At 43.4% G+C, this 19,451-nt stretch overlaps 1 protein-coding gene across 2 annotated transcripts in view; it reads right to left on the bottom strand.

Moving 5' to 3' along the window:
• Positions 1–19,451, bottom strand: part of slc6a4a (solute carrier family 6 member 4a) — an 80,227-nt gene that overhangs the window by 3,329 nt on the left and 57,447 nt on the right. For both annotated transcript variants that reach the window (XM_070543803.1, XM_054738535.2), the window contains 8 exons: positions 7,770–7,904; positions 7,577–7,680; positions 3,610–3,737; positions 3,356–3,468; positions 2,786–2,917; positions 1,041–1,140; positions 747–847; positions 494–661 (listed from right to left, as the gene is read on the bottom strand). In XM_070543803.1, coding sequence (XP_070399904.1) covers positions 494–661; positions 747–847; positions 1,041–1,140; positions 2,786–2,917; positions 3,356–3,468; positions 3,610–3,737; positions 7,577–7,680; positions 7,770–7,904 — 981 coding nt within the window. The remainder of the gene's footprint in view (positions 1–493; positions 662–746; positions 848–1,040; positions 1,141–2,785; positions 2,918–3,355; positions 3,469–3,609; positions 3,738–7,576; positions 7,681–7,769; positions 7,905–19,451) is intronic.

Here is a 19,451-nt window from a genome sequence, read left to right as displayed (position 1 = left end):
TTGACTTCATATCGGCGCCACGGTGTCAGATTGACCCGTATGAAGAGCTTTCGCCTGTAAGTTAAAAGATAACTCCTGGTCATTTTGATGAAAAACTTGGCCATTTGGTATGCTACAGGGATGTTAAATGGTGAAGATGATGACAGTTGAAGACTCATGAATAACAGAAATTATTTGAAAAGACAGTTTGGTGCTAATGTGTGGATTAAGGCTGAAGCCTATGGTTGGTCTACACTTCTACAGTAGAGTGGATGTCTGCTTGAGTGCTTATTGTTATTCCTCTCTGATCCCTGTCCTGTGTCTCCTCTTCTCCTTTGATCCTGATCTTCAGTCATGTGTTTACAGACAATGCAAAAAAACAAGAAGCAACCAGAAGCAAGCCCCACTGTGTTGGTGACCGAACAACGAGAATGAGAATGACTAACAAGGACGAGGATACAGGACGAAAAAAGACAGGTTGGGGATACAAGAGCATGAAAGGATAAATATGTACCTGTCTGAATGTGCCTTTGGCATTAAGCAGGTGGAAAACCATATAAGCAGGCACGCAGATAAATGAAGACACTCCAATGCAGTAGCCCAGGACAGTGGTCCATGGTGGGTAATTATAGTCAAACAGCTTGACCTCTGGAGGGAACGCCAGGAAACTGATGATGATGAACTGTGTGTGAAAGTAAAGTAAAAAAATCTGATGTCAGATGGGAGGTCTATCAAGTGTTTGAGTCAAATGTGTGTATGAGACTGACCAGAAGGAAGCAGGGGCAGATAGCCACCCAGCAGACCCTCCAGAAACAGCCCGGGTAGAAACCAAGCATGGCATGGACATCGCTACAGAAACGGTTGGTACCTAGAACATGCATGAGCACACACACACACACACACACACACACACACACACACACACACACACACACACACACACACACACACACACACAGAAACCCTGCCTTATTCAACTGTTTGCAAATTAAAGAAGAAACAAGAGAAAACAACGACTTTGAGAATCAGTGGTCTTCATCATCATCATGGTCTTTACTGACCGTAGAACCAGGAAACCGCTATGACTTCTAGCAGCACCACAGTGATGACTGCAGGGCCCGTGGCATACTCTTCAAACAGCTTCACCACAAACGCTCCTCCCTGAGAGATAACATAGGAGTTCCTCATAAAGCTCAAGCATGTCTTTTTATATTCAGCAAGTCGCATCAGGATTCATTGAAAATGTATTGGCAGCAAATCTTTAGTCATTTCTCCCCTTTAATACAATCAGACTCTGTTGCATTCGAAAAGCTCAATGTGTCACCTTCTTTACCATGAGGTGGAAAATAAAATCCATGGAATTAGTAACGCTGTTGAAGGTGTGGGTAGAACACAGAATGTACCAACATCCTTCTGTTGGTTTTCATTGTGGCGCTGAACTTCAAGTGCTGCCAGGTATGTTCCAGTCAGAGGTGTATGACTAACACCGTTCGACACCTGTTAGTGCTAATGTGACCCCCTTCACTGTGGTTAACCTTAAATAGGAAGCCTAAGTCTCCTCCCTCTCTGATTGGGTCATGGGTCCCCGGAAGCATGGAAAAATGAATGTAGATCAATGGGGCTAAAAGAGCTATTTTCTCATTCGCTTAGCCTTACGCCTGGGGCATTCAACTCTGGTCCTGGAGGGCCAACACACTTGATTCAGCGGTTGAATCAACTATCAGCAGCTCATCAAGCTCTGCCGAAGCCTGCTGATTGAAATCCAGTGCGTTGAAACAGAGGTAAAACTAAAACATGCTGGATACTGGCCCTCAAGGCCCTCCAGCCCCTCCAGACCTTCCAGGCACTCCAGGTCCTCCAGGCCCAGGAATGAATACCCGATCCTGCCTTACGCCCTGGATTGCATATATGTTGTAATTCCATTTAAATGAAAAGTAAGGATGGGTGTTTCGACCACGCCAGTCACGTACTTTATGATTCATCAGCTTGTAAAAGTTTGTAATTACTAAGACTAAAAGTCAGGCGTTGGCACGTCACATATATGATGTCATCACATAATCTGCCCTAGCACAGCTGCTACTTTCCACATGGTGAGATTTATGGTGGCTCTTTCATCTTGAAGGGAGGACTTGAAGTTTGATAAACTCACAGCCATTTTTCCTCTGTGTCTGGTTTGATGACATCAGTTTGGTGATGCACATTTGTAGTCCTGGACATATTTTCCACACAAAACCTAAAATGACTTTTGCCCCAGTTCAAAAATAAGTGCATTCTTGGCATTAGAATGGGTCATTAAAATTCACGGATATCACATGTGAAATCGATGGCACATTAGAAAGGGGATTAGAAATGAGCTTTTATAGCCCCGTTGACCTGCATTCATTTTTTTTTGTTCTTCCAGGGACCCATGGTTCAGAAGTAGATGAGCATGACTTAGGCTCCCTAGAGCTCCTGGTTAAGGAATTGAATGCTATTCCGGCGTGACCAGACTGGTCACCAGCCAGAAGAGGATGAGGAACCTGCTGTGGATCTTCCACATGCTACTGAGGTCCCTGATAATGTAAAATAAGTAAGTGTATTGTAATTTCACCAATCATCCAACCCAGAACAAGAGTGAAAGCCAACAGATAAATATTGCAAGAGATTTTGGGGGGAGCTACCATCACATTTAGCTGAGCTGCTTGTTTCATGGGATCCTTACTAATCACGCTTTCCAACAAAAACAACAGCTATAACTGAAGTCAAGCAGTACTTCCTTTAATTAAAAATGTTTGTTTTAATGCTAAACCCTGATTAAACGACTTACATATGTGAGGGTAGACAGAGCCCCAAGGTAGCAGACACAAACGAGACCAAAGACAAACCACTCCCGCCGCTTAGCTAGGGTATGAGGAAATTCATCCAGCATCGCTGTGATGACTCCCTCCAGTCCTGCAAACTGGATGGAGAGGACACCAGGAGAGATGGTTACTTAAAAACATTATATAGCGGTAGAGTAGCAAGAAGCAGGAAGAAGATGAAAAAAGGAAAACCTTCTTTATGTCAGAATAAACACACTAAGAAGTGGCCAAACTGAGATGAAACTTAAACCAGTCCAACATGAATTCAAATACAGAACCCGTGCTGGAGTAATATCCTCCCTCACAACCCTGATGCTGATCCTAAAATGATTATCAGTATATGATAAGAGCATTACGGGGCTCCAGCCGGCTGCCTTGAGACAGATAAACAAAGATGAGCACACGAAACAAAATGAATCTGCAATCACATCGTTTTTGTTTACTATTGTTCAAAAGGGGATAGAGAATAAATAACATCCAGACTTTGTTGGGATGAGGGTTGATGGAGCACACAGTGACTGTACAGGCTGACTGACCGTGCTGTCCAGACCCAGCATTATGATCATGAGGAAGAAGATGATGGCAAAGAAAGTGGCAGCAGGCATGTTTGCTATGGCTTCAGCGTAAATGATGAACAAGAGGCTGGGGCCTAAAGGGAATACAAGAGGCAGATTAGCACACAGAAACAACTGCTATGTTGGATTTCTCCTATCCTTGGCCCTCAGACTGACAACGGCAATCTGAGTCCAGGCGAATATTGAGATTTATGTTCTGACGGTCTGTGCTCTACCTGCATCCTTGGCGACTGTGTCCACACTTTGCTGTCTCATTTCGGCCATGTAGCCCAGCACAGTGAAGATGACAAAACCTGACAGAAAGCTGGTCAGACAGTTCACTGAGCTGGTGACCAAAGCATCTCTGCAAAAACAACGGCACAGTTAGCAGAAAAATGGAAAACTTGAGATACCGTAAATGCTCTTATATTGGCCTGTATTCAATTAATGGCCGGGTACCATATTTTGGCCGGCGTCGGAGTCGGCAGAGGTGAATAATGGCCGGTATTTTATTGTGGCCGGGTGGAATGTGGTAACAAGCAAGTACCACGGGGGGCGGTTGTGTCATCCGTCTCACTTTTGATTTACCAGTAAGAGACCGCGATTTGGCAGGTGCGGAGACGAAGAGGAGGTAAAAATTTGATATCAAGTTCAAAGAGAACGTGCTGATTATGCTGCAGAACACTCTGGGGAGCAGTAGCAGGGGTTGTATGAACTAGTCGACTTCACTATAGTGACTTTTTATGCCTGTCGTCGACTAGTCGCTGTCACGTGATAATGACCGGCAAGATGCAGTCCTCGGAAAAGACAGCAGCCTGCTGTCAGCAGGTGGCAAGCTCCTGCGCGCTGTGCCAGAGCATCTGTACTGACACCCGCCGTAAAACGGACATTTAACCGAATTGTGACATTTACCCTCTTGCAATTTAACCTTCCCCTCACCCCCATCCTAACCTTAACCAGCTTGCACATGCAATGCAAAGCTCTGATTGTTGACGCGCTCCAGACATCTGCGTCCTGAGCACGGCCACAGTAACATTATCTAATCAGGTGTCGCCACCTCAAAATCAAATTTAACATGCGATCGTTCATGTCGGCTCATTTCCTTTTATGTTTTCTGTCTTTTATTTGCGCCTGATGCGTTTCGCTGCTGTGGAGCGGGGCGCATCACCTTGTCCTCCGGTGACGCACCGATCACTGATGCGGCCGCCAAGCAGCGAGCACTCTGCTGTTTTTGCGGTCGGTAGATCTTTTAGAACTGCAGTTCAAAGGTAACTCATAAGGTGAATATATATGAACCCAGGTAGCAGTTTTTCTTTAGGATTGAGAGGAGATGCAGGAAGATAATAAACAGGCAGGACAGAAAAATAGTCAAATAAAAACAAGTTAGTTTTTGTACCTGCTGTTGCAACAAACAGACACCATTGAAGGTTATCAGAAGTGAGGAACAGAAAATGAAATAATTATTTTAATGTTTAGAGCAGCAGGAACTCCGAGAGGCTGCAGGCGCATCGGTGAGTTTGCGGCGCTGCGCAGGGGGAGGGGGGAGAGGGCTGAAGCAGAAACTACCGTTGTTAAAAGAAATGTGTTTAACTTTGAAAATGTGGGCGCAATTTTAATTGTCAAAAACTCCAGCGAACCATTAGTTCATTTTGCTCAAATAGAAATAGAGACCTGCCTCTAATTCTGGTCCTCCTTCCAATAAAGGCCTGGAGCTTGATGAGCTTGAGTCAAATACAGGCCTGGGCCTGTATTAGAGGATTTACGGTATTTTAGAGGAAAGATTATGAAATATTTTCATCCATTTTTGGTTTGGACGTGTCCCTTCAGGAGTCATGTCCTCTTTCACCACATCCATAAACCCCTTTTTGGGCTTCCTCTCTGCCTCTTGTCTGGTGCCTCCAACCTCATTTGTCTTTGTTGTCTCCTCTGTACATGTCCAAACCATCTCATTCTGTCCTCACACCTGGTGCTTCTCCACCCATTTCAGAAAGAGTATAAAGACGAGCAGCAAACTTTGTTCCGCGTCAGGAAATTACAGGAAACGCGAGTTTGGAGGTGGTAACTGGATGAAGAGGTTGAGGACAAATGGGTCTTATGTTAAAAAGTCTCATAAAGTTAGGGTTAGGGGTTGGGCACTACACCCTCTGCTGTCCTGACAGAGAATTGCTTGTCAACACTGACACACCAATAGAGAAGTAAAAAAATGCCTCCGTGAATATGCATGTGTGTGTGTGTGTGTGTGTGTGTGTGTGAGTGTGAGCTAAGCCCGCTGACAGAGAAGTATAAACTAGGTTTAAGGATTAAAGTCCTCCCCTTCTTCTCTTTTGCTCCCTGTAGCATCACCGTTCCACTTGTGTCCCTTTCACAGGTTTTCTCTCTTCCTTCCTCTCTAGCTCTTCTTCTACCTGCAGCCTGCTCTCACTGTAGATCACTATGTCATCTGTAAATATCAGAGTCCAAGGAGACTTCATCTATCAGCCTCTCTATCACCAAAGCAAACAATATGGCTTCGAGTCGACCCTTGATGCAGTCCACAGCTCCTCTCACCATCCTGTCATATGCTTTCTCTAAATCGACAAAAACACAACGCAGCTCCATCTGACCTTCTCTGCACTTCTGCAACACCATTTAAACAACAATAGTGTCTGCAGTACTTTGTCTTGGCGTGGAACAAATTCTCACGTCTGACCTAAGCCTACCTTCCACCACTATTTTCCTAAGTTTAATTTGTTCATTAGCTTTATTCCTCTGTGGTTGCCACGATTCTGCATGTCTCACTTATTCCTTAAAATCAGCACCACAACACATTTCGTTTATCTTCCCAATAATCCTAATCTTGTTGAACAGCCTCCTGCCACCTCTCCTACAGGTATTTCAAATCTGGCACGGGTGTCATCAGGACCATTAACCTCTTTATCCTCTTCAAAGCTTTCCTCACTTCATTCTTACTAATCTTAGCTACTTCCTAATCCACAAAGGTCTCATCTTCTACTCTACATTCTCTCTCGTGTTCCTCATTCATCTGCACTTGGGGTTTAGAGGAGGTGGAGTGTACAGTCAGTAAAGACGGCTCTCCCAAGTCCTGCCTCTAACATGCGGATCGTTTTTTTAACTCTTGGCTTCTTTAACCAGCCCACGTGCACCTCACGAGCACGCGCACTCCAAAACGAGATCTTGAGTTATGGCCTTACTGTGGTCACAAAGGCAGGATGTACAATACCATCTATGGACAGTGCAGAGCAACGCTGCTATAGCCCGCACTGCTCTGCTTCCAGAAAAGTTGTTATTTCGACTTTTATTTTGGAGCTAGTTGTGTTTAAAAATATAGTGATAATAGTTGGTATTTTAAAATATCAAACTCTTATCGGACTAATCTCATTTCAGCTGTCATCAAGCATCCAAGTGTTTACTGGGTTTTAACACCATTTTTGGTGATATAAATATTTTTATTGAAAATGTGTCTAAGGGTTAGCTCAGCTAGTAAGACAGCTGGACCCGGGTTTGAATCCAGGCTGGGTTATCAGATTGTCATTTGGAGTTATTTTTTACAGTAATAAGACGACCAAATTTTTATTTTTAAACATCCAAATGAGACATGCTGAAAGTCATTGAATTCACTGCCAGAAAAGTTGTTATTTCAACTTCATTTTGGAACTATTTTTCAACCATGACAGGACATTTGGAACCGTAGTATGTCAATGGAAGGTCCCATCTTTCTCGCCACGCTAAGTTCACAGTTTCTTTACAAAACTCCCCAAAATAGCTTTCTGTTGGTGGCAGTGGCAGGAGAACAGTCTGCACTTAGCAAGGGAAGACGCTGTTGCTGTTAAATCAAATAGTTAATCATGGTAGGGCCCTTCCAGTCAATCGGAGGCGAGAAAGACGGGATCTTCTGTAGACATCCTGCAATTCCAAATTATGCATCCGTCAAAGCGGCAATATCACGAGTGCTCTTGCGAGAAAATTGGTCCGCACAAACAAGGGTCAGAAAACCACTCCTTAATTTATTTTTCCAATACAAATTATTTTTATGGCCTAAAAGACTATGATGTGATGTAGACATCTCTGGTGGTAGCAGGTGATGACTCTTTTAACTAACTGGCATAATGCACTTAGGAGTTGGTTCATTTTGTGTTGTTTACTTTGGGACAACTTTTGTTGTGATTTGGCGCTATATAAATAAATAGAATTTAATTTAATTACTTGTAGCAGTTGTTGTGAAATGGATTGTAGCTGGCAAAGGCAAGCAGCACACCAAAGCCAGGACCCAGAGAGAAGAAGATCTGAGCTGCTGCATCAATCCAAACCTTTAACAATGTAGAATAACAGTGATCAGTGGGGAAGGTGAGGGAAATTAGAATTTGTAAAATGTATTGTTTAAAAACCATCAGCTCACCGTAGTACTGAGCAGTTTCTCCCAGTCAGGTTTGAGGTAGAAGACAACACCCCTCCAGGCCCCTGGCAGGGTGGCCCCACGCACCAGCAACACCAGAAGGACCAGGTAGGGAAATGTAGCTGTCACCCATACCACCTGACACAGGAGAGGAACAATTACAAAACTTATTCACATTGTTCATAATTATAAAAGATTAACACTACTTTTCTGATTAATGTAAATGTCCAACAGAGCTTAAAAAGTCTGTTACAAAATAAATCACCAACCATTCATTAGTTCGATTAAACAGACTCTATAACTCTAACGATGCCCAAAGATTCACTACATTGATTTTAATGTAACTGTTAGGAAGGAGGCCAATGACTGTTCAAATGAATGCCCTTCAAGATGGGCACCTCATAACATTTACACAATCAAAATTGATATATGCCTATGGTGTCTAAGGTGTCCATTATGATTAACAAGATGGCGGATGGATTGGAGGAAGGTATTTTAGCTGCTCGTGAGTTGTGTCGATCTAGACAAAAACCAGAAGTCTACAGAACGTAGCTGTGAAATACAGAACCATCAGCCAGGATGAGCTTGTTTCACTTGCAGCGAACGCATTTGACTCTGAGTGGATCGAGGCCTCCAAGAAAGTCCTGTTTGAGTTGTGTCCCACTGCACAGTGCAATGTGGCACACAGAAGGATGCAAATAACATAAAGAGCTGCCCAAAGTGCTAAATGAATGTGACACAAAACATCCTGCGGTTTGTGTCACATTATTTGGACGATCTGCCATCAATGATCAGCCAGTTTGGATCTTCGCACAATTACATCCCATATGAATCATTGTGTGAGCAACCTGGAGAGCTCAGCAGATGTACAGCGAGACTGTGGGCAGCGTACAACGAGGCCAACGTGTGAATCTGATGGGCAGAGTGGCGGGGAAACAGGGGTGATGAATACTCTGGTGGCAACTGAGACGGGAGTTGGAGTGAAAGGGAAGGAGGAGACCCTGCTTGGAGTAAGGAAGGTGGCAGTGGAGAAACGAGTACTCCTTGTTGTAACAGTGGGGGGCTGAGCCAGGGATGGAGCACTGTTGTAAAACAAGCAGGCGAAAGGCAACAGGTAACACAAATCTACCTGTTAACATGAAAAACCCTACAACACAGGCATCGAAGGGAAAGTCTAGAGAAACATCATCAAATATTAGAATGGTGAAGACTAACATTTAAACAATAGCGACCTGGAGAGCTCAGCAGATGTAGAGTGAGACTGTGCTCTACCTGCATCCTTGCTGTTGGCCATTTGTTTTACAAGGTTTTTAATTCACGGTGTTTTACCACAGTCTATGCTGTCAGTTGTCTTGGTACCTATTATAAAGAATAAAACAGGCAGAATAAACGGTAAAGATAATTACCGGCCCATTGCTTTGGCCAGTACTCTGTCTAAGGTCCTGGAGAGGGCTATTTTTACGAGACTAGAGGAGTTTGTTTTTACATCAGATCATCAATTTGGATTTACATCGAATTTAGGTACAGACGTGTGTATTTTTGCCTTAAAGGAAATTCTGGATCTGTACAGCAGGCACAACGACCATATTTACATGTTTCATTGATGCTTCTAAAGCATTTGATCGTGTTGATCACGAAAAGTTGTTCTTAAAACTGCTCGACAGGAATGTACCTAAATATCTGGTGAGGATTTTAGTATAGTGGCATGGCCACCAGTCCATGGTTGTCAAATGGGGGAATTCAGTGTCCCTTCCGTTTACTGTTTGTAATAGTGTCTCCTTGTCTTTTTAATGTGTACATGGATGACCTGTCCAGGCTGCTGAGTGAATGCGGGACTGGCTGCCAGGTTGGGAATGTTGTTTTGAATCATTTGATGTATGCAGATGATCCGGTAATCTTTTATCCATGCAGTTGTAACGTGATGAAGGAGCTATTCCTCAAGGTTATTTAACCTCTATCCACAGTTCCCTTTGACACAGCGCCCGAGTGCATGAAACAGCCTCAAGGTCATGCATTTGCTTCTAAACTGTTTACTTTCCAGCAAAAGAAGACAGAAGATGAATACTCTTTTCTTTTATTAGATCAGAGAACTCTATTTTTAATAAAGCTAATCAAAACAACTGTTAGTCAATAATGCAATGTGACTGATCTGTGGGGTCACGGTGTTGTGGTTGGTGTGTTTAAATAAGTAATATGACTTATTCTCAGAGGTGGAAAGTAACGAATTACATTTACTTGTGTTACTGTAATTGAGTAGATTTTTTGCGCATTTATACTTTTTAAGTAGTTTTTAAAATCTGTAATTTTACTTTTACTTAAGTATTGTTTGTTGTAAGCATTGTATTTCGCTACATTTTTATCTTATCTGTTACCGAGTAAAAAAAAAACAGCATTGCAAAATACTGTGTCGGCACGGTTCGCACTGAATTCAGACGATGATTCAGACACCACAGAGAAGAGACGAGAGTATAAACATATACATATGTAGAAGCGTCTTAACGCACTCGAGAGTGATCCAGCACTTAACGAAGTGTCTATGTATATATATGTCAATACTGGTAAGACCCAAACACGGAAGTGCTGCGGAGGCTGAAGGCGCGCACCAGAAGAACTGAGTGCTTAAGTTACGAGAGTGTTACGGGGTACGAAGGAAAGGATAAGAAACACTAACTGACTATGCGGATGACTGGAGGATCACCTAAGACGATCAAAGCTTGTGAGAAGGAATGAAGGGATGTCTGAGGGGTCAACAGGTGAGTTGAACTTCTTAGTGTGAAGCATGTGTTCAGTGACCTTACAGTGCAATGAATGGTGGGTAGGAGAAGAAAATAGGCGCTGATGGTACGAGAAAGATAGCCTGGCCTGCCAGACTCCTCCTGTTTAATTCACGTCATACACGGCGATGCTCAATTTCTCATAAACAACGAAGACAGCGGCGGAGTTCGCTGCGGCTCTTTCCTCTGTTCTAGATGACTCAGATGTCTTTAAAACCACAAGTAGAAGCGCTAAAAGCATTTCTTCTAAAAAAAATAAAAGATGTTTGCGCTATTGCCAGATGCTATTTTTTTTACCACAACTAGAAATCTACCGCGTCGTGTGGTACAGTCGGGATTTCCTTCTTTTTTCTGATTAGTCATTTTTGAGCTTCCTAGTCCCGCCCCTCAAGTGATCTTCCAGCTAAAAGAAAAACTCAGCAGACTGGAGACTGTCTCCAAGATGTGTCAGCCACTCTTCAGAGCCATTCAGGATGGTGTCCAAAAGCTCTTTGGTGAGATGATGGAAGACCCTGAGCTGACTGCTGCTGCAATCCTTCTTCCAAAGTTCAAGACCACCTGGACTGAGAGGCACGATATCATTGAAGCAGGTATTTTATAATTTAATATCATACCTTAATCTGTTTCTTATTCATTTCAATCCTGTCAACATACTTAAAGTTCAATTATACGAGTCTGTTGACACAAATTATAGTATTTGTAAGGTATGTATTACTAAAAACAATTCTTGTTGCATTTTCTATCAAAACTTAATTGCCAGATATATTAAACATGTGTTATGTATTTGTCATTCAACAGGTTTGATCAATATGAGAAGACACCTTGACCAGATGGCAGAGGCTGGGGCGGAGCAAGTCAAGCAACAGTCTTCACATCTTACCCTCATCTTTGTTTAAAAGTGCTTTTCAGTCCATCGGTCCCAGCGTGCTCTCTATAATCAATGCTTCTCTGGTTTCTGGTCAGGTCCCTGCTTACTTTAAGAATGCTGTAACCCACCCGCTTCTTAAAAAACCGAGTCTCGACCCCTCTCTCCACAGCAGCTTCAGACCCATCTCTAAACTTCCGTTCATCTCCAAGATCTTGGAAAAGGTTGTGGCTAAACAACTCACAGCTGCTCTTGATGAACATAACATCTATGATAGCTTCCAGTCAGGTTTTCGTAGAGCTCATTCTACTGAAACAGCTCTTCTTAGGGTCTCTAAGGACCTTCTGACTCACAGTGATGCAGGGGACTGTTCTGTTCTGGTCCTGCTGGACCTGACTGCAGCCTTTGACACTGTTGACCATCACCTGCTACTGGAGAGGCTGAGAGACTGGGTAGGCCTATCAGGAACTGCCGGGGGTGGGGTGGGGGGTGGGGGTAGGGGGGGTCTTGTGACTATAACCTGATTTGTGTTACTAGTTTGCAGTGTAACTGCCTTTGTACTTCAATATGCATAGTTGTTCATTTAATAAAAAAACGGCCACTTTGACATTTATACCCCATTGTCTTTTTTTAACTATTCAGAAGAGCCCGTCCTTGCACAGTCAAAAAAGTAACTAAGAAACTTTACTCTTACTACATTTGAAATAAGCTACTTTTTACTTTTACTTGAGTACATTTTGAGGCAGGTAATTTTACTTGTAATTGAGTAAAATTTCATGAAAGTAATTATACTTGTACTTAAGTACAACATTTTAGTACTCTTTCCACCTCTGCTTATTCTAGTTCACTAGACACACTGACACACGTAATGAAAACAATCACATGACACATTGCTGTGCTGATCCAATCAGAGCCTTCCTAGTCTGGGGTGTGGCATGGTCTCTGTGGTGTTTGTGGATCTGCCGGCTTTGATTCGACCAGAGTTCAAAGCATCCAGATTGGTAGAACAGTTCCGGCACCATCTTAAGTTCAGTTCTCAAGATCCCATGAAGTTCACCACATGCTAAGTGTTGGACCGGCCATTCTGTACTTCTCTTTTTAAGCTGAGAACCATCAAGCTGGGAAAAATCTGTTGATTTTGACCAACCAAGCAACGGTTCCTTTCAGAATAAAAGCTGAACTTGCTGACCCAAGGAGGGTCCCCTTTTGACGCTGTGAAACACCTGTCGCTTTTTACCTGGAGACTATCCAAAGACTAGTTTTTCGTACTGTCGACGCTGTTTCATCGGCTCCAGTACCAGAGGAGGGTCGTGGACCTGGCATTCGGACCTGTACGGAGGTCTGAACTCTGAGGGTATGCGGATGCGACAATATGGCGTCTCATGTGGTTATGAAACTACTCTGATCAGTTAGGAGCAAAACATCATCTCCCACTCAGACTTGTCTCTCCGGATACGAGGGTTCTGAATGACACTCATTCACACACACCAACCATCTCACACTTCATTCCAACAGAACATTCATCATTAGCAGAGTTAGTCTTGTTTAAATTGTTTAAAATTATTTAGTAATAAACCATCTTAAACGTTTGAAGGTCTCTCTCTCTTGTCTTGTCTCTCAGTTAATACAAAGTGTTATCTAAAACCCTGCATTAAAAAGTTCCAATCTTCTGATTTAAATAACCCAGTGTCCATAAGATGAATTTCATACTAGATATGAAATTTTAAATGCTGGTCTGCAACTGTTGCTAGGGATTTGCTCACAATATGGTGTAGCGTAATGGTTGTTGGCTCTTTTATGAAAGATGAACCATTCTACATAATAATCTGGAATATTGTCATGTCATGACTTTGTCATGACTGACATACAATTCAATGCAATGAAAAGTACCATCATGATTGTGAGGACTAAAGAGGATGGTAAACTAATTTTCCCAGAGTTCCACTTGTCTGACAGTGTTATTCAGGTTTGGGATGAAGTAAAATATTTGGGGCACTACATCTCTACTGACCTGTCGGATGATAGAGACATTTATAGACAGCGCTGCTTGCAGTATGCACAAGCTAAGATGCTCATTCGGAAATTTTCTAGGTGTCATATTTCTGTCAAACTGACACTTTTCAAAGCATTTTGTACGCCTATGTACAATGCACATCTGTGGAGGAATTACAGGAGAAGAAGTCTGTACAAACTTCAGGTGGCGTACAATGATGGGTTGAGGCTGCTGCTGAAGCAGTGCCAGCCAGTTTTTCATGTACGCTGGTATTCCCACTTGTACTGCTACCCTTCGCAATCTAATGTACAGATGTATGTGTAGGCTGATGGTCTCTGAAAATGGTGTTATCTCTATCTTGTCTTCAACGACACGAAGCATGACTCGTTTCTATTCTAACCTTTGGAATCACTGGCGTTGTTGCCTGTATGTCTGACTGATCTTGTCGGTTTATATTGCTATTGGTTGTAATGTTATTGTATTAACTTGCCTTATTGTTCTTAATGTGTTTTTATTTTCTTGCAATTTTTTAAACTGTTTTTTAAATTGTTTTCATTACATGTGTCAGTGTGTCTAGTGAACTAGAATAACTCTAATCTTTATTTTTTTTATGAATTTGTCTATTTTTACTGATCACTGTGTTATTCTTCCCATTATGGACCTTAAAGGCCCGGAATAAAGTTTGATGATGATGATGATGATGATGACCAGACTGGTGAGTGTCTGTGCTTCTAGATTCCCACCTGATCTGGATGAAGAAATGTGCATTTACCTGAAGGGCAAACCAGGCCGTGAGCTTCTGTTCCAAAAAATAGTCACTGCTAATTGTAGATTCTCTTCATTCAAAGTGTCTGGTGAATGCTGGGAAGTGTGTGAGATGTACAACCCAGAGATCTGGCCTGAGGGGGTCTTTGTACGGAGATCATTTGAACCACGTAAGGGTGGAACATTACTTGTCCCAGGCAGCCCAGGATACAGCAGTTTAACGCCTGGAACACACCAGGTGCCGATGCTCGACAAAGCGCCGTGGAACGACGAGCGCTTCCAATCGGCGCCCTTGTTAATCTACGCTCTCGGTCACATCAGCCGCGAAGCGCCACAAAGGCTCGCACCGTGCAGCGATCTTCTCGGCATGAGCTCTGTTTTTTTGTGAGCCGTCAGTGAACCTCGTCAATTCTCTTCTTCTTCTTCTTGGTGTTTAACGGCGGCTGGCAACCGGCTTAATGGAGCAATACCGCCTCAAACTGATCCGGGGGCGGATCGCAACTCGCAATTTACATAGAATCCCACACCTTCACTCCTCCTTCCCTCTCATTTAATCCCCATTCCTTCTTTCCCCTTCTGTTCCCTATTTCTCTCCCCTTCCTTATCAACAGCTAAAACAACTATTCCTATCTACACCCTATGAAAAACCCCTACAACCTTAAGAAACTCCATCAAACCCCTCACCTGCAACCTACTGCTCGCTAACATGTCTTTCAGAGTGAACTCCTCAATACCCCTCTCCCTCATCCTATTCCGCAGAATTTCCCTTTCCACAAAATAACCCTTAAGCCTGATTTATGCTTCTCCGTCTGCGTCAGTGCGGAGACACGCAACGCCATTATCCGTCCTTGCGTAGGGCACGCAAGTACGTACGGAGCCGAGCCCACTTTTTTAAACATCCGTCGAACGAGACGGATTACGCAAGCTTGTGATTGGTCAGGACGCCGCTGTTGTTTACAGTGCCGCCATTGCAAAGAGAGCCGAGGATAACTAGCGGCAGACACGGAGAAGCTTGAAGAATATCTCGTGAAAAAACTCTAAAAATATGAACGTTTAATTCTCTCGTGACTGGAGGAGTGAAAAGACGCGCAGCAAGCGTTTTATTTGTGGACGGAAATGACAGGAAACGTGGGTTTAGAGGTGGAGAGCGCATGAAGAGGTGGGAGAATGAGAGACAAATATGTCCGTGTTAAAAGTCTCTTATAAACACAAAAAACACAATATAAACACACCATCTTGGACTGATACATGACAGGATACCACAGAACAGCGCTACGCCCTCTGTGGTCCTGCCGGGCAATTGCTTTGCAACACTCTCCAGGAGACGGAGAAGTAAAAGAGCAAAACGCTTCCATCAATCCGTGCGTGTCTGTCCCTTGTGGAGCTGACGGAGAAGCATAAACCAGGCTTAACACTGCAGAATTGCATGCTCTACCATCTCTTCCTCCTCCTGACACACTCCACACAACCCTTGTCTCATGTTTACCAATCATCTTTAGAGTTTTGTTCAATAAGCAATGACCCAATCTGTGCCTGGTAACAACCACCTCTTCTCTCCTATTCACCCCATGCCCTAACACCTCCTTCTTAACTTTATAGAAAGGCCTCCCCTACCTCATAGAACCTTTCCTGCCACTCCTTGACAACCTGCCTCCAGACAGCATGTTTTGCTTCAGAAGTGCTACTAACAATTTCCATTTCAACACTATCTTAACCCTTTGATGCATGAATTATGAAATCTTCAACCATGATTTTTTAAACAATTTTTTTCATTCGTCTTTAGGTGTGAATGAAACAAATTTCAACAAATATTTTTTGTAACATTTTGTTAATTTACAAATAATTTATTACATGTCCACCTCAGTGGACAGCGTGCATTCTGAACATGAAATATGTTGGCTTGGCTTACTGAAGTCCAAATGGAGGGGCTCACATGCAATAAAGTCTTCAACAGCTGTGCTTAATAGCAAAAATAAATAAATAACAATTTTGAGTACCTGTCCACTGTAGTGACCATTATGCATCAAAGGGTTAACTCAAAGCATCTTTAGCCAATTTATCCACATTTTCATTTCCACTGGTCCCTACATGAGCTGGCACCCAGAGAAAATGAACATAACTACCTCTACCCCTTATTCTGTTTAAAGTCAACAGAATGTCAAACATACCCTGCCTTGTTTTTCAATGAAATGACTGTAAACTTGATAGAAGAAGAAGAAAGAAGAAAGTATCATTTCTATAGCGCCACTCAAGATAAAAATCACGAGGCGCTTCACAAAAACAAAAAATGTAAAAATATAAAAAAGCATTTAGAAAATGTTTAAAAATATATTTAAAATGAGCAAAAATAGACAATTGTGATTAAAAAGATGTTAAGACAGAGAGAGAGTGAATAGGAAAGAGGGAAATCAGTGGATCCTGAGGAAGGTGGAATAGGTGGGGAGAGCAGAATAAAGAGAGAGAGGTGAAGAAGGTCATACAAAAGCCAGCTTGAACAAGTGAGTCTTCAGCTGCTTTTTAAAGGAGACCACTGAGTCCACTGATCTCAGGCTCAGGGGGAGAGAGGTCCAGAGTCTGGGGGCCACAGCAGCAGATGATCTGTCACCTTTGACCTTTAGCCTGGTGCTGCACAACCAGTAGGCTTTGATCACTGGACCTCAGGGACCTGCTGGGGGTGTAGGGACTAAGAAGATCACCAATGTAAGATGGTGCTTGTCCATGTACGGCCCTATAGACCAGAACCAGGATCTTGAAATGAACCCTGAAGTTGACTGGCAGCCAGTGAAGCTGGAGGAGAAGCGGGGTGATGTGGGCGTGTTTGGAGGACTTGGTCAGAAGCCGAGCACAGGCGTTCTGAACCACCTGTAGACGGTTCAGGGAGGTTCTGCTCAGACACGTGAAAAGAGAGTTACAGTAGTCTAAGCGTGAGGAGATGAAGGTGTGGATAACTGTCTCAAGTTCAGAGCAGGACAGAGTGGGACTCAGTTTAGCAATGTTCCTGAGATGGAAGAAGGAAGAGCGAACAAGCGAACTGACATGAGAATCCAGGGTGAGAGCCGGGTCAAAGGTCACGCCAAGATTCCAGACAGAAGGTTTGGTGTGAGAAGCAAGCTGACCAAGAGAGTATCTGACTTTGGAAACCAGCTTGTCTGGGGCACAGATGAGGATCTCAGTCTTATCTTCATTCAGCTGTAGAAAGCTCCCACCATCCAGGTTTTGATAGAGTCTAAGCAGGTGTGTAACAGCTGCAGCTTAGACATCTCATGGGGCTTTAAGGAGATGTACAGTTGGATGTCATCTGCATAAAGATGGTAGGAGATTCCTTTGAAGGAGCTCAGGATGTGCTGAAGAGGAAGCAGATAGAATGGGAAGAGCAGAGGCCCCAGCACAGAACCTTGTGGGACACCATGGGTAAGAGAGGTGGTGGAGGACCTAAACTTGGAGACGGCCACAGAAAAGGAACGCTCAGGGAGATGAGAGGAGAACCACTCCAGAGCAGATCCTGATAGGCCTACCCAGTCTCTGAGCCTCTCCAGTAGCAGGTGATGGTCAACAGTGCCAAAGGCTGCAGTCAGGTCCAGCAGGACCAGAACAGAACAGTCCCCTGCATCACTGTAAGTCAGAAGGTCCTTAGAGACCCTAAGAAGAGCTGTTTCAGTAGAATGAGCTCTACAAAAACCTGACTGGAAGCTATCATAGATGTTATTTTCATCAAGGGCAGCTATGAGTTGTTGAGCCACAACCTTTTCCAAGATCTTGGAGATGAACGGAAGTTTAGAGATGGGTCTGAAGCTGCTATGGAGAGAGGGAGAGAACAGCTGCTGAATCAGAACACTCCACCACTCGTTTGATTTTTGAATGCTCAATCCATTTTAATGCAACCAAAATAGCCACCGTCTCAACTGTGTACACTGCCAGTCCATCTGAAGTACGTCTGTTTATTCCGATGTTCTTAGAAGGGATTGCTAAACCAAATCCAGTAATTTCAGTGACTGGATTTTTTGTACCATCCGTGAACACAAGTAAACACTCAGTGTATTTATTCAGAACGCGAAAATGAAATGCTGAAACAAGATCCACACTACCTTTCAATTCCCTCTTCAAATCTAACAGGTACCAGTCAACTGAAGGGGTCCCCGATAGCCATGGATGCACAACAGGAAAGACTATTGCAGGACAAACTTTTATGCCAAATATCTGACACTCCTTAGCCCAACGATTCCCCACCTTGCCAAAGTGATCCGTTTGACTCTTTCCATATTACCAGCATTCGGAAAGTACCTGCTTTGTAGGATGTGTGTCATTGTGACTACTAAGATGCACCCAGTAATTCAATGATAAATGTTTCCTTCTAAGATCTGGAGGCAATTCCCCCATCTCCACCTGTACGCGTCAATTCTGGCAGGAAGTCAAACCAAAGAATAAGAGGCAGGCTGGGTACACGACCACTACCACTAGTTATTTACTTACCCATTTAGAACGGAACAAGTCTACAAAACAGCAGCAGGATCAGCTCAGTTTCTGATATCAACAAGCAGGGCAAACTAGTTACACACACACACACACACACACACACACACACACGCACGCACACACACTCACTTGCACAGCAAGGGCAAGATGGTGAAGTGGATGGGGGTTGGTAAACAGTAGGCGCAAGCAGAAGCGCTAGTTAAATTCTCTCCTGATGTGAACAGATGAGGAACGGACAGCGCACGAATTTCGTGAGCGATCCAATTCACTGCGCTTGGCAGCTGGTGTCTTCTGGACAGGGCCAGATTAACACTTTGTTGTACCCTGGGCAACAATATTCAAGGGCCCCATCATCACGACCCAAGGATCACCATAATATGGTCACATACAGAATATTTTACTGTAATATGCAGTAAATATACTCAATACTTGAATGCCTGACTTCACGTAACCCGCTCAGGGTAACCTTTGACCCACCTTGTGTGGACTGACCAATGAGGAGAGAGTCTTAACTTGAGGCCCTCTCTTCATTGGTCAGTCTACAAGAGACTGACTCTCAACTGACGTTCAAAGCGAAGCGTCTCTGTGCAGCGCAAAAGCCCGGGTGGACAGTTTGTTTAATACAGGGTGATCATATTTCCATTTCCAAAAAAGAGGACAGGGGATCTGTGCCTATGACGTCACACTATGGCAACGCCACACAACGCTGGGACCCATTTTTTGTAAGAACTAAATTAATATCAGATTCTGCCAATAAAAGGGCTCTAAAACAATAAATACTTAGCATATTTACTGCAAAATCTCATTTTTCTGCT

This window comes from Nothobranchius furzeri, chromosome 13, assembly GCF_043380555.1.
Source record: "Nothobranchius furzeri strain GRZ-AD chromosome 13, NfurGRZ-RIMD1, whole genome shotgun sequence".
NCBI classification, from domain to species: domain Eukaryota; kingdom Metazoa; phylum Chordata; class Actinopteri; order Cyprinodontiformes; family Nothobranchiidae; genus Nothobranchius; species Nothobranchius furzeri.
The sequence above is the reverse complement of the archived record's forward strand: the minus strand, read 5'-3'. Positions and strand labels throughout refer to the sequence as shown.